Source organism: Micromesistius poutassou (assembly GCF_964030765.1).
Source record: "Micromesistius poutassou genome assembly, chromosome: 19".
NCBI classification, from domain to species: Eukaryota; Metazoa; Chordata; class Actinopteri; order Gadiformes; family Gadidae; genus Micromesistius; species Micromesistius poutassou.
Genome location: NC_140289.1, coordinates 8,322,870 through 8,338,247, shown reverse-complemented (window position 1 = coordinate 8,338,247; position 15,378 = coordinate 8,322,870). Strand labels below are relative to the sequence as shown.

The following is a 15,378-nucleotide window of genomic DNA, read 5'->3' as shown; positions in this document are numbered from 1 at the left end:
GGTTGGAATAAATCTCAATGTTTTAGCAATGGCAAACATGGTGCCAAGTGCTTTTCATGAAGGCAAAAAGTGTATTAGTGTGCATGTTTGGAGTTAAATTGCAGTTGTTTGGAATACAGGAGGTATGAGGGATACATTAAGCCAATAACCATTGTTCTGTCGCTTCATTTGAATTACTCTCAGGATGGGGTAACAGGACATATAAAAGGCTGGATATCTAGATGCATACACTGTTTGTGTCATAGAACATGTCACAGAACATGTTTGTTGTCCTTCCTTTATTTACTTTCATGATGTTTCTGGTCAAGTGAGGAACCGTGTATCTGTAAAGCCCTTAATAACAGTTACAGTTCACGTGTTATGACACCCCCCTAACCATAGCCCCCCTCACCCAAAGAGTAAGAAAAACCTTAATTATTCATCTAACATTCAGTGATTGTGAACCCTTGCCCAGTCAGGTTAGCCCATAGCCCATGGAACGAGTTACAGCCAATCCCACATGTTTAGAGTGGAGAGAATATTGTAATAACCTGTAACTTTACTGCTGCCCCAGTGTGTTCTAGCAGCACGTGTGCTTGAGCGGTGCTCATGTTTGGATAGGTGGGCTGGCTGGCCCAACCACTCGCACACGCATGCACGAATGTACACACACATGCAACCAGGTGCACACACACATGAACACACACACACACACACACACACACACACACACACACACACAAGCATGTGCACGCAACTATACACACAAGCATGTGCCAAAGCTATACACACACAAACACACAAGCATGTGCGCACACACACACACACACACACACACACACACACACACACACACACACACACACACACACACACACACACACACACACACACACACACACACACGCACACACACACCGAGAGTTCAACCAAACCTCAGTTCCAGTGTGATGCTTACTCTTGGTTGATTTCAATGGCCTGCAAGCCCAACCATCAAGGGCACCAAGATATGATGACACTTCAAATGCTGCTGCTCAATGGCACCATATTACAACACTTCTGCCTGGCTGTCAAGGTTTTCCTTCCTCCTAACTTTGGCTTGGAGGTACGGAGTACCTGCCACTTTAAAATCTCGACTAGGGCATGTTCAGCGTCAGGGCATGTGTAGCTTTCTATTAAGAATAGATAGCTTTAATGTGATACATCTGACCATCCAAAACATGTTGTGCATCAAGTTGTTTGCATAACTTTCTCACCAGATTCTTCTTTTCAACTGAATGAACTTAGACTTGAAAATGTTATTTTATTTTGATTCAATGAACTTGGTTTCCTTGGTGAGGCACCTGTGGATAGCAATTGACGGAAAGTTAGGCACACACTTGCCAGACACTAACAATCACATCACTTATTTAAAGATTTGACAACAGTGTTTCTTTTCCAGAACTAAGTAATCTACATTGCTTAAAAAAAACAAAACGATGATGCACTTTTTTCCCCCAAGACCAGGTGAAAGGCAAGTTTTACCCTGCAATTTCTAACTCTTAATGATGGGTTATTTTGACTTGTCTTCTTGACAGTGTCACACAAGACAGTCCACAGTCTGAAAAAGGAGAGAAAGTTTTGCCCTGTTTGTTTTAGTAGTAAACCAAGCCTTGTGTTATTGCAAGAACTGCTGTCGGAAGTGAAGGAAAACCCAATCAGGTTTTCTCAATTTCCTAGAAAAAACATTGAATTACCAAATGAAAGTCAAACAGGATCCAAACTCTGATCTAATTTCCAAAAACATCCATTAATTTGGCATCTGCGTTGTTTCACTACTGCTACTCATTGTGAAACAAATTTCGACAACAAAATGGTAGTTTGAATGTTTATGCCAAAGGAGAACGCTAATGAGTGGAAGAGGTTGGTTCTTTCACAATGGATTTAAGTGGTGGATCGGATTGGCTGTTTGTGAGTGCATTTGCTCTCTGTCTCCGTCTCTGTCTCCGTCTCTGACTCTCTCTCTCCCCGCTTCATTCTGTTGCTGGTGAAATGCCAACACAAATATACAGTCTATGCTTCATTTAGAAAATTGTACATGACTTGGTTTTTGTGAGATCTAATCTTCCAGAGAGCTAAACTGTTGTGCCCTGGGGTGCGTATAATCCTCCGACAACAAACAGCTTCCACCACAACCCATTACAAACCATTCATCCAACCCTATACAGCACCCAGACGTGGTCAAAGACCACTACCTCCACCTACCTACCAACTACCTCCAAAGAATGTGGGTTGAAATATATACAGTAAAGAAGTTAAAGCTACTGCTCGGAAGGTAAAAGCGTTCAAAAGAGCGGGAGAGCGACAAGAAAAAAGCAAAGGAGCAAAACTAAACAAGCTAAAAAATGTCCTCTCGCAGGTATTATCCGGGAGTGGTTTTAAAATTGAAATTGGCTTAAATCTAAATTAGGGAACTCGAAACAGATATCTCACAGAGCATTTCACTCACTAATAGCTTGCAAAATGTCTTGTCATCTTTTCCCTAGTTACACACCTTGGTGCACACACACACACATTTTAAACTGAAACTCGGTCAAAGCATATGATGCCATGACAACCACAGCATTTCGAGGTGTGCACGGGTGAGACCCATAATAAAAACAGTGTATAGTGATTATTTCACGAGGGGCTAGACTCTACAGCTTACATCTTAGAAGCCCAACTCTGCAGCTATAATATAAATAACTGACTGGGAGCGCCGCAAATGAAGCCAAACCATATGCAAAAACAAGACCCAAGGAAACCTCAGGTCAGTGGAAGTACAGAGGAGGGGTGCCGCTGTTTAAACGGGTGGGGTCACTGTAAATGCATGCAGGAGGAAACCTGAGTGGACATCCTTGTGAGACCTATCCCTAGAACATCATGATTATGTTTCAAATTATTTTAACAAAACACCAGCCTTTATTATGCGCTATTTCAGGAAAGATCATATGTTCACATCCGTAACGTTTGCTCTGCTGAATCAAACAAGTCTCTTCCATCGCCTCGTCCATTTCCTCTCTTCATGGAAAAATAAGCACCGAAAACAGATTAAAAGCTGAAACGTGTGGAATTTCTCTTCTCTAATTATACAAAATATACATTTAAATGAAATCAGCAAAAGGCTCTCAGCCCGAAGGATGGGGCTATCGCTTCCTTACATATTTTTGTCCTGTTATACATATGATAACAGGAGAATAAAGAAAAACATCCTAAGAATATCTAGGCTTAAATGGTGTGGCTTTCATCCACATGTTAGGGAATAGCAACAAAAGGTTTATTCACATTTATTCATATGCTTTTGATGTTAGACCAGAACCCATTGCTTTATGTTTTCACTAAGGCATCATAGCAGGCTCACTAACATGAATTAATCGTTTATCAAAACATTGTCAACACTGGTGTTCTGGTCTTCTTCTGGTGTTTACTCTGCGATGACATGAATCTCATAGACTTTTTGGCCCAGTGACTTCTTGCTTTGAATTACATAAATGGTATTAGGGAATGTTTACAGTGGTTTCAGGGATGAAATCAAAATCCCCTCCCCCATCTCATTACTTCTGTGGTTACCCTCACAATTGTGAGATTGAGTCTTTTCCGTTGAGATTAACACACAACCACAGGCATGAATCAAAGAAGAGATTGTATCTGAGAGAGCCATTTCACAAGCTACGGTGTCAGCCAAGGGTCATTGGTAAACAACCAACAATCAGTTGTCATCTGTGGAGGAAAGGGGGCATTCACATGGACAGAGGCAATGCTTTTCTGCATTGAGTTGTGTAACAAGCATCCCGGGGACATTTGAACTATTCTGTCCCGTTCAATCAGAAACAAATCAGGTATGGCAGTTCATACAGGACACTGTGGTTATTGTCTTTGGCCCAAAAAAGAAAACAAAAGAAAAACAAAACAACTAACAGTTGCGATTTGATTGAAACTCATATAGTCAGTGCAAAGCTGATAATGGTATGCAACTGGGCAAGGAGAAGTCTCTTTCTCCCTGACCACAGCTGGTTAAGCCTGGTGATAAACTCCTCCATAGGATGAGATTATGCACACTTGCAAACAATCATCCACACAACTTAAACACCGCAAAATTGCACAGAAACCAGCTTTCCCGTAACCATCCACACAACTTGCATGGACACACACACACACACAAGCCCCGTATACACAAGCGGCACACGTATACAAGTATACAAGTACACACACACGCTTGCACACACACACACACACACACACACACACACACACAGTGTGACTCAGAGTCTGCGCACAAAGCTAACCACAGCTGTCAGATTGTGTACCCCTATGGGACCACTATAAAACTTGATAACAGCAGTGAATGGTCGATTAGTCACCATTTCTTCCCGACACACTTAATCGTTCTTTAAAAACATGACAGTCAAGTATGATCTCAGAGCTGTGCTCGTCCTTTATGTCCCCATCAGCTTGTGTAGGCTTCAATGGAGGCATGCTGTGTTGTGTTGTGTCATGCTGCATTGGTACCATGCTGTGTGGTGTTGGACTGTGTGGCGTGGTGTGTGAGGACTTGTGACGGCTCCTCATAGGGCTGACCAAGTAAGCCAACAAATAACTGACAAACTTACAAACAAACAAGAAGGTGTTTCAGCTTTGAAATCACTAAACCTTACATTGTTCTATCCATTAAAGATATTGTAATACTCTCTCTCTCTTTCTCTGCCAGAAAACTACGGGGGCTATGAGAACCAACTCTTTAAAGGTAACAATCAAGAACTTTTCTTCTTGTCATCTTTTTAATATAACTACTGTAGATGAATATGGCCTAAACACTTAGAAAAGAAAAGTGTAAATATGAAAATGATGAAAATAGAAAATATGATAACATTCAATGCTCACGATGTTATTAGAAATAAAATTAAAACATTTGTGAAGATTTATGTTTATTTTGACTTCATCTTGTTTTTCAGAGGAGGATCTCACTGGAGAAGAAGAGGAGATGCCTCCATTTCGAGGTCAATTTCACACACACACACACACACACACACACACACACACACACACACACACACACACACACACACACACACACACACACACACACACACACACACACACACACACAAATGTCTGTGTTTGTGTGTGACACCATGTGTGTGTGTGTGTGTGTGTTTACATGCCCATGTGTGTTTGTGTGTGCCTGACCATGTGTGTGGGTGTGTGTGTGTGTTTGTGCATTACCGTGTGTGTGTGTGTGTGTGTGTGTGTGTCTGTGCATTACCATGTGTGTGTGTGTGTGTGTGTGTGTGTGTGTGTGTGTGTGTGTGTGTGTGTGTGTGTGTGTGTGTGTGTTTGTGTGTGTGTGCGCGTGCGTTCCCCTACAAGCATCTCTCTCCGTGCCTCAACCACCGTGACAGCTTAGCAACGACGCAAGTTCAACATCTGCTGCGGCACTTTGCCAGAGTTGCATTGTTCCACAGTTAGCCCCCCCACCCCCAACCCCCCTGCTCTCAATCCAAGACAGGCTGCATAGCTCAACCATGGCAGCCCCATGACGTTACGAGTCCTGGTGGGAACAATGCAGTGTATAAGAGTGTATAAGTGCATATCTGGCCCCCATGTAATCTGATAGCACCACCAGGTCCAGTGTCTCTAAAGTGAATCACATCCATCCATTTCATTGATGAATAGGAGCTGGAAACACATATGGCAATTGGGTGTGTATATAAGTTACATAAACAGGTATATACTCAGTTATATATATATATATATATATGTACAGTTTTCTGAAAGTGAAATACTGCAGAATGAAATAACCAGATTAATAATCCAATGATTCAAAATCAACACAGTAAATCTTTATGAATATAGAGATACGTGCATGTCTGCTCTGCGTTTCGTAGGAAAGGATATTAATGTTGGAAGGGTGGGTGAGCGCCATGTATATCGTTTTCACAGCCGTGAAATGCTATATGCAAGGGTAGCAGAATGGCATTGTGGGAACTACCGACTCCGGGCTTAAGGCTAACTCTATGCATACACTGTGGTAATATTCCCGTATAACGTAACATGTGCCATGATGATGTTTCATTTTCAATATATTGTAATAATCATAAGCATTATTATTATTCTGATGATCCCTTTTAGGTCGTAGCCGGGGCGGATGTGTTAAGTGCCAGCAGACACATTCCCTCCAGTTGGCGGTCAAAGTTCTGTACGGAATCATCGCACTCCTCATCATCGCCGTGGCGATTTTAGCCTCTCTGGGTGAGTCCAGTTTTTATTTCATAGTGGGAGCCAGGGGTAATTCACTTCTATGTATCAGACCAAAGCAGTGTCAAAGCGTGCATTGGGTATAGCTGGGGTCCACTTTGGCTTTATAAAGAATATCGTAGCCATTGGCGTATCAGAGTGAAGTCATCTAGCTACGCAGAAGGAAAGGCAAGACCCAACTTCAACCCCAACTTCATCAAGTGCAGCTGGAAATACCAATGACAATCACATCCATTGTGTTTTTGGTACATGATACTAGTTATTGTTTAGCAATCATTTAAACTGTTGAAATAGTAGAAAGATGTGTCACAATATTGTTTATTATAGTTTAGTAACTTTCAGAATCGATTTGACTTGATATGATCTATTTTCTTAAAAAATAAGACAGCACGCTCAGCATATGAATGTCCATGTGGCACTATCAAAAAGTCAAACTCACCTAGTCTTGAATAATGATGATTTTGCATTGGAGGGTTACCCTGACCCTGGGAGGCCACACCCAACCACGGTTTGGTGGGAACAGCTTCTTTTCACCTCCATATCTGCTCTGACTGGCTGTTAGAAACAGTCAATCACTCCCTCTATGGCTGCCTATAGGGAACCTCAGAGGACAGCTCGGAAACTGGGAATGTTTTAAAAACAGTGCAGGTCTGTGCTGCATATCCAACACACTACCCAATACACACATGCATAGCATGCAGGCAAAGACAGCCAAACCTTTGGAAACATACATAGAGAAATATACACATTCAACTTGATGTTTTTGTGCAGTTTTGCAAAGACAGGCGTACAATCATGTATACACGCACAAAGACATACTTAGGACTAATGTGTTTTTAAGCTGAAACAGAGATACCATACCAGACCAACATACTAAAAACTCCACAGAACTTAATAGAACACACCTTGGACTCAACTGACAAAAAACTAACAGAGTAAATGTAAATGTCCAAATAAATGCAGAATGTCAAATGTGAATTGAAGTAAAAGGATATTCATAAATCGACACAAGATTTTTATCAAGTTAATTTAAAATGACTAATGTTCGACTTCAATTTAGACAACAAGCCTTTTAGGGGAAACTTTCGCTCTTGGTCAGATTTTGATTTGTTTTTGAGCATGACTAAGAGAAGAGTAGTAATAAGCCTGGCCTAGGCCTGGGGTAGGTATGGTTAACATCAGTGCCACAGAGAGCTAATGCACTGCTACAGGAGGTATGCACAGTAAGGAAGTACAATGGAAACACAATTATACTGCTATTCTGCCCATGTATCGCACTCAAACACTCAAACACACACACACACATACACCATGTGTTTCTCACATACAGGAATGCACACAAACACACACACACACACACACACACACACCATGTGTTTCTCACATACAGGAATGCACACACACACACACACACACACACACACACACACACACACACACGTGTTTCTCACATACAGGAACATACACACACACACACACACACACACACACACACACACACACACACACACACACACACACACACACACACACACACACACACACACACACACAATGTTTCTCACATACAGGAACACACATTTACACACACACACACACACACACACACACACACATACTTACACAAATATATAAAATAAAATATGTCGATTCATACATAGTCAATGCTGATCCATGCAAACCAAGACGGCTTTCATTATTACCAAAATTCCCATTATTTGACATCAAAACGCATGCATTATTGTTATAATAACACTCACTTTAAAACACAACAACAACATGTGCTTAGGCCTAAGTTGTTGTTGTTGTTGTTCTCTTGGGAAATACCTTTGGGAGCAGAATTGGCCCATCTGGCTAAATCGTCATGTCATGTTTTGGTTTGCCTCCCTTGCTAATAGGAACCTGATGCGCTTGTTTGCTCAAATTATCAACGACTTCCTGTTTGTGCTCTGATCATTGTGCCTTTTTTATCTAGTTTCAAATGGTACTTGTTTGTGGATGAAAGAATCAAACCGTACCTTGCTTTTCAGACAATATAAACACTGTTCAAATTCTCTCCTAAAATATTTCCCAGCTTTCCGTAAGGTTGCAAGTCTGTCAGAGGAGGAGTCCCTCTTCCACAAGAAGATTGCCAAGGCCCAGCAGGGAATTGACGGTGAGATAGGAGGTGCTGTGTGTGTGTGTGTGTGTGTGTGTGTGTGTGTGTGTGTGTGTGTGTGTGTGTGTATGTGTGTGTTTCTGGAAGCAAAGGAAAAAATAATAGTACAGACGGTTGTTTTAAGAAGAGGATGGAACATTCTCATAATGTCTTAAGTTTATAACCAACAGTAGTTAATTCTAAGTTTGATTTCCGACATCTACAGCCTCACCTGTAGGCATCCTTGACCAAGATGCTCTTCTTTCTCCTTAAAGTCATGAATCTGAATTCACTGTAGTTGCGTTGGATAAGAACATCTATTACATGTCTAAAACAATGCATAGGCATGTGGAAGGCTACTCAATGGTCTCTTTCAATGTTGTATCAACCTTGAGTTGGTAAAGATATGACAAAAGAGACAATATAAAATGTTTTATTTTATCGCTTTTATCTCAAAGGAGGTCCATTCAACAGTTTCCAGCTAGATGTCATAAATGTGCAGTTACAGTTTAGGCATCTTAGTCAAAGGTGGCAACCCAGCTAGGCTGCCCACATGGGGGGTTGGACCCCAAAACCCCCCCTTAACCTCTACACACTATCCTACCCCTAACATTTGTAGTGAAGATGTTGGGCTGACCTCTCCTTCCATCTCTCACACAGATCTGGGCTCTGCTCCCAACTGCTCTGGCTGCCTGGACGTTGCTGTGTCCAACGAGGAGATCAACCGCATGAAGCGGGAGTTTGAGCAGTTCCAGAAAACTCTCATGGAACAGAATAAGGTATGGCTGGGTCCGCGTTGGTCACTATCACTACTAGAATATTTCTTAAACGCGGCCTTCAAATTAAAAGCTCCATTGATAATCGCTGGTCAGTGCATCTGCAGTTAGACCTCTCTGGATGTCGATGGGTCATTTCCCCTCCCCCATTCTACAGATTATGGAGCAGGCGTTCCAGACGCAAACCACCATGAAGACCACCAGCAGCCGACTGACTACTGACATGCGGGACCACACGATATCGGTGAGACTCCTCAACCAATCGCTGGAGAGATACGTAGAGCAGCTGCACGGCTGGAAGGACGTGATCGAGGAGACGGACGACAGGATGAAGTCGCTGACCCAGGACCAGTACGACCTCAAAGCCACCATGCAGCAGGTCAACACCACCGTGGCACTCAGGTGAGACGGACTATGGAGCTTTGTGGTTCGTCAAGGTTGTTTGTTTGTGGTACTGCTTTTGGGTATTGGCACCCTGAAACCTCTTAACAAGTCATAAAGTCCTCCAAATCTGTTTGGATTGTCACTGGGGGAACTTTGGAACCGAGGTCTGTGACCCTTAATGCTCTCTGGTTGATCTGGCTTCACTTTATTAACGAATGCGGGAATGCAGTTTTATAGTGCCAAGAAGTGTTACATTACATCTGCAATTGACCAAATACCACAGCCACTCACTCCACACATACAGCGCCACACATCTGCCCGTGTTGCGTTCCCACTTGGCACTACTACAGCAAATATTTTGTCTCAGAATAAGTGTTTCTAAGTGACATTATTAAGAAAGCGATAACAAGATTATATAAATAACGTGCAGATGTCATCAATGCCATAAATGCAGAGGCCACTGTTCCAGAACCACTGTAAAAAATATAATAAAACAACATGCACCTTAATTACATGATGGGTTATAGGGAGCAAATGTGTCATGGCTCAGAATAGTCCATAGGTACTGGCGTTGCTGGAAAAGTTTCCCACCTGCACTGTCTGAGGCAACAATTTCCCCCAAAATCATTGCCTTAGACATGCTATTTTTGGTGAATTCACTAAAGGAGAGACATTCAGTACAAACAGCCAGCCTCTTAAGAAAAAAAAGTAAATAGGCCACTATTCCGTACGGAAAAATTGCACAGCTGTCCTCCAGACTTGTTGGAAATTGATTTAGTAGTGAAATGTTGTGTTTTGACTTGGACTTCAAAGATTTATTTCAACATCTGAAACACGATGTTGAAGTCACTAAGTGAGCCCTTTCCGTTTCTTTGATCGTGGTCGAACTCTCTTCTCTCAACTTTCCGTGCGGTGTGTCAGCGGTTTAACATTAGTGTCAAAGAGTGCTAAATCCCATTCTACAGAAAGAGCTAAATAGGAATCATGATTCATTCTAACTTGTGTGGGCTGTTCTAACCCCAAGCCCCAAAGGTTGGGGAAGTTAAAACCCCAACATTTCACTCAACATTGTGTCACATGTAAACAAACGTCATCAAAGTCATACAGTGCTTTTGATCAAGGCTAATTTCTCCACGCAAGCCTGCTTCACGAACACAACTCGAGACACTAATTGGATTGTTTTCCTCCCTCCTCCCTCTTAGCACCTTGTGGATCGACGCCCTGCAGAGGCGGGCCGACGAGGAGACGCTGATCCTCCAGAAGATCAACACGGACTGGCAGAACTACAGCCGCGCCCTGACCACCCTCAAGTCCAACGCCAGCGCCACCACGCAGACGGTGCGCAGCATCCAGAGTGGCGTGGTGGCCACGCACCAGAAGATCAGCATGTCCTCCGAGATGGTGCACGACCTCACGCTGCAGGTGCGTGTAGGACAGGGCTGGCGACTCGGTCGGCACTGTGACATATAGCAGACGATGCAGAACTATATGCGATGTGTACATGTCTGCTAATCAGTTTTGTTTTTTTAAGTGACATATTATACCCCCAGGTGTGAGTGTTATTAGCCATTTTGAAAATCTGCCTCTTCTGACATCACAAGTGGGCGTGTCCACCTAGATGTGTGCTGGATAGATGAGCAACGTTTGCTGCAGTCCACTGGGTAGGCTGGTAGACTGATCTATCCAGCACACATCTAGGTGGACACGCCCACTTGTGATGTCAGAAGAGGCATATTTTGTAATGGCCAATCACACTCACACCCGGTTGTATAACATGTCACCTTTAAAAGATGTACAGATAATGAACACTGTTAGGTGTTGTCTAATAAGCAATTTGATCAATAGATGGTGATATAGCACAATCCCAATGCTCTGTGTTTGTCTCTTAAAAGTAGCACATTCTGTTGTCTTATTGTTCCTTATTGCTTGAGTCAAATAGTTACGTCATGTGAGGTGATGTTGAAATTCAAAAATGTGAGAATGTGTTTCTTTTGCTCCAGGTCATGAACCTGCAGATGCAGCTGGACAATGTGACCTCCTTCATGGATGAACATGAGGAAAACATGCATGACCTCCAGTACCATTCCAGGTTAGATCCATGCATACATCCAACCTAAACGACAATTGCATCCAACCCTACTGAGCTATACAGGAAAATAATAGACCACACAGGACCCAGATGAGCTAGACTAGGACAAATGGGTGCATCAATACCCAATGTATGGAAGCCTCTAAAGCATTATTCCTTCAACCACCAGGTACTACGAGAACCGCACAGGTGAGCGTTTCTCCACGCTGGACGGACGCCTTAACTCCATCGATATGGAGATCGACACCATCTCCTCAAGCATCAACGCCACAGTCAGCCATGTCCAGAGCATGTACAAGTACATCAACATCGAGAGTTCCTCTTGCCAGAGCCGCCTCAGGAGCCACTCAGAGGATCTGCAGGTTGCTGTCCCTATTCATACTCTAATGCTGTAATGATATGCAGATGATATAGTAATGATACTGATGCATGCCAACCTGCCTTGCTTTCAAACATGGGGGATCCTGCTAAAGGGAATACGTGTGTTCATAAGTCTTTTTTTAAAGATAAAGCAAGACTTGAAAGACCCCTTAGAAAATGTATTTACATTAAATGTAGCTATTTATATTTAAAATGTAGGATTCAAATTTTTGCCTGACATGCTTTTTCCTAATGTTGTCGTCCTTCCTCTACCTTCTTTACGTTTTCTTCTTCGTACCCTCTACGCCCGACCTGTCCTTCTGAAGAACTTGAATGACACCGTGCTGCTGCTGCTGGACTTTGCGGACACGCTGAGGGAACAGAACATGATGCTGAGGGTGCGTGTGTTCATGGACGTGAGGAACCTCACCATGGTGATGGAGGAGATGAAGCTGGTGGACACACGCCACACACAGATCATCAAGAACTTCACCATACTCAAAGGTAACTTTAAACGCTCTCAACTGGTAGTCACCTTTCAGCTAGGCACTGCCAGGTACTATATATTCATTTTACATCCTAAAAGCCACTTTTCTTTTGTAAAACACTCTTGCAATTGGTTTTCAAAATTGTCTGTATAATGAAAATTGACTTTTGACTTTTAGAGATGGCTGCAGTTCACAAGGACTTTGACCTAGGGAGAGACTTCGCTTAAGCAGGACTAATAAAGATCTGGTCACAGCGATGATTGTGACGTGTCCAATACATGTTTTGCCTAGAGATTCCGGATGTGAGAATTTAAATGAATTTAAATGTTCACCTTTGGCCTTTCCCCTCATCACATCTCTGCTATGGCTCTCTTTCTACAGGACCTCCGGGGCCACCAGGGAGCAAGGGGAACCGTGGAGAGACGGGGCTCAAAGGTCTGACAGGGCGGATGGGACTCAAGGGTGATCCGGGGCCCATAGGAGGCCGCGGAGGTATCGGAGAGAAAGGCTCGGGGGGTCCCAGGGGTGACCAGGGTGAACCGGGTCCAAGCGGTTTGAAAGGTGTGCCGGGAATAAAAGGCATCAAGGGCACCTTTGGTCAGGCCGGCTACCGTGGAGACAAGGGCGCTCAGGGCGACGTGGGGCTCCCTGGGAAAGACGGTTTGCCTGGCCTCAACGGAGCCTCAGGTATCCAGGGGGAGGAGGGTCTCCCCGGGATTCACGGCATTCCTGGGCCGAGAGGACTACCGGGAAACCCAGGGCCCGTTGGACTCCCGGGTAAACCGTGTGCCGTTAAAGAACTCACCAAGAGGAGCACGCAAGCACCGGCCAACTCCAAAAGACATTAGGTACACGGTGTTCAACCGAATACAGAGAAAGACAAAGAACCTGAGTGAACGAGTAAGAGAACACAGATCCACGGGTGTGTTGAAGAACATCTTGTTGGAACTTTGTGACGAGACAATCATTTTACGGATGTTGGTCATTTGGAATCTGAGGTGTCTCCGGAGGACGTGGGCTTGGAGAAGTATTTTGGATACAGACAGTGAAGTTCTCAAGATGATGATTTCTCTTCCATATTCATATCTGTTAATCTTTTGAGATTCTCTTGCAGAGAAAGACTAGTCAACTCACGAGGTTGAGCATGGAAGTTAGGGATCATATCCAAATTTCATTGCAGCTTTTCCCATAGATTTCAGGACCCAAGCTGTGTTTAACAAGGTAAGGACAACAACGATAGAGGAAGGAAGTAGAGGGTCATTTAGATAACGGGTGGGCTATAGGATGGATTCCAATAAATTCTGTATTTGTCAGAGTCTAAATAGTTTTCTCATCAAAACAGAGCCTTATATTTTAGCATCAGCCTTCATCAGCCAGAAAGATTATATTCTACAGCCTTTTTTCGCATTGTTTTTATGCAAATAATTTTTACATCCAAAATGTAAGTGAAACAACTGAATTGTGTTCTATAGAGTTGTAATTGTACCTTTGCAATGATAGCCTATTACCACAGGGAAAAAAATTGTTTTAACATAAATGTATATACATACATTTTTGGGGGACAATGGCACTTTACTGGTGTTTGAATCATTCAATATTTTTTTCTTGATAAAATAACTTCAGAGCAGGCACTCTGAATTCGCACTAGGTCCAAAGTATTGGAATTCTATAGCTCCAAGATGTCTTTTGGTGATACCAACTTGATTCATACTGAGTGTGGCGCTTTATTCTGTTGGACAAAATAAATGTACAAATAGTTCTTACTCGGTTGCAAATGGTACTAGGAGTATGACGAAGACGAGAAAAGACGCAGTGCATACCGTTTTCTAAGATGACCATTGTCTAGCTTTTTGTTTTTTCTGATTAGAAGGTACATTAGCATTTCTTACTCATGATGAAAGTATATGGATCCCTGTAAAAAATATAAGGAACAATGTGTAAACCTGTGTGTTGTACTCATGAAATGCGACTGGTTTGCGTGGAACACAATAAATACATTTAACATGGTCCTTATGGTCTATTGACACAGAGAGCTATTGTCATCGAGCTGTTCATTGTCCTGGTGGTGGCTCTGCAAAGCATATCTAAAAGAGGGGATTCAAAACACATGTCAGTCCCACCCTTTACAATAGTTGAGGTCTCAGTCCTTATTAACTTGTAGTAAATTTTAGTGGTCAAATGTGCAGTTGTTTAAAATGCAGTCTCAGTCTCTACAACCTAGAAATATGGGCTGCTTGATTTGCAGGGATGGTTTACAGCAATATGAAGTCACATCCTATTAAAACTGAAATCGTTGAATAAGAGAAGAATACAAAATCGTTTTTTTTTTTTAGGAATCAAACAATGGATTCTTGTTCCATTCATGGAATCTTGTCAATCCGTAGGGATAGATATTGGTCACCGAAACTCAATGTGGGGCATAAGATGACATGCACATTTTTGTTTGGAACCTGCCAAACCTTAATGGAGTGAACAGTGAAGGCTTCTCTGTGAAGGGTTTGCGTCATTGGTCGAGACTGGGGCGTTGCTGTTTAAGTCAAGTTGTTTCAGCCAGCCCACTGTGTGCGGCTTTAAAGGCGCAGGAGGTGGCCTTTTTAAAAAGGAATTAAACACATAATTAAACTTGCACAAAAAATCCCAAGCCACAGCAGCAAGCGGCACCAGACTCAAGGTGGTGCTCGCTAAGGCGTATCTTATGACAGACAATGCGAGGCCAAGCAGAAACCACCATTCCCAATCACCTCAAAACCCACTAATTTCCCTGTAGTTCGAGTTTAGTGTTTGGTTACCCTTTAGAGAATCTCCCTTCCTCCGTTAACAGCTACGCACCCTTTGAAAGAGCTAACAGGGTGCCATGATCCATACCAGGGTTTGAGGAATTATAAGGATTTG

The 15,378-nt window shown here is 42.8% G+C and overlaps 1 protein-coding gene across 1 annotated transcript in view; it reads left to right on the top strand.

Annotated features, from left to right (window-relative positions):
• The window catches only part of scara3 (scavenger receptor class A, member 3), a 16,790-nt gene extending 2,389 nt beyond the window's left edge, over positions 1-14,401 (top strand). The window contains exons 2-12 of the mRNA XM_084483720.1: positions 4,706-4,741; positions 4,950-4,994; positions 6,127-6,246; positions 8,327-8,407; positions 9,050-9,168; positions 9,323-9,567; positions 10,752-10,971; positions 11,550-11,638; positions 11,808-12,000; positions 12,325-12,502; positions 12,868-14,401. Coding sequence (XP_084339846.1) covers positions 4,706-4,741; positions 4,950-4,994; positions 6,127-6,246; positions 8,327-8,407; positions 9,050-9,168; positions 9,323-9,567; positions 10,752-10,971; positions 11,550-11,638; positions 11,808-12,000; positions 12,325-12,502; positions 12,868-13,334 — 1,793 coding nt within the window. The 3' untranslated portion in view covers positions 13,335-14,401. The remainder of the gene's footprint in view (positions 1-4,705; positions 4,742-4,949; positions 4,995-6,126; positions 6,247-8,326; positions 8,408-9,049; positions 9,169-9,322; positions 9,568-10,751; positions 10,972-11,549; positions 11,639-11,807; positions 12,001-12,324; positions 12,503-12,867) is intronic.
• The last annotated feature ends 977 nt before the right edge of the window (positions 14,402-15,378 follow it).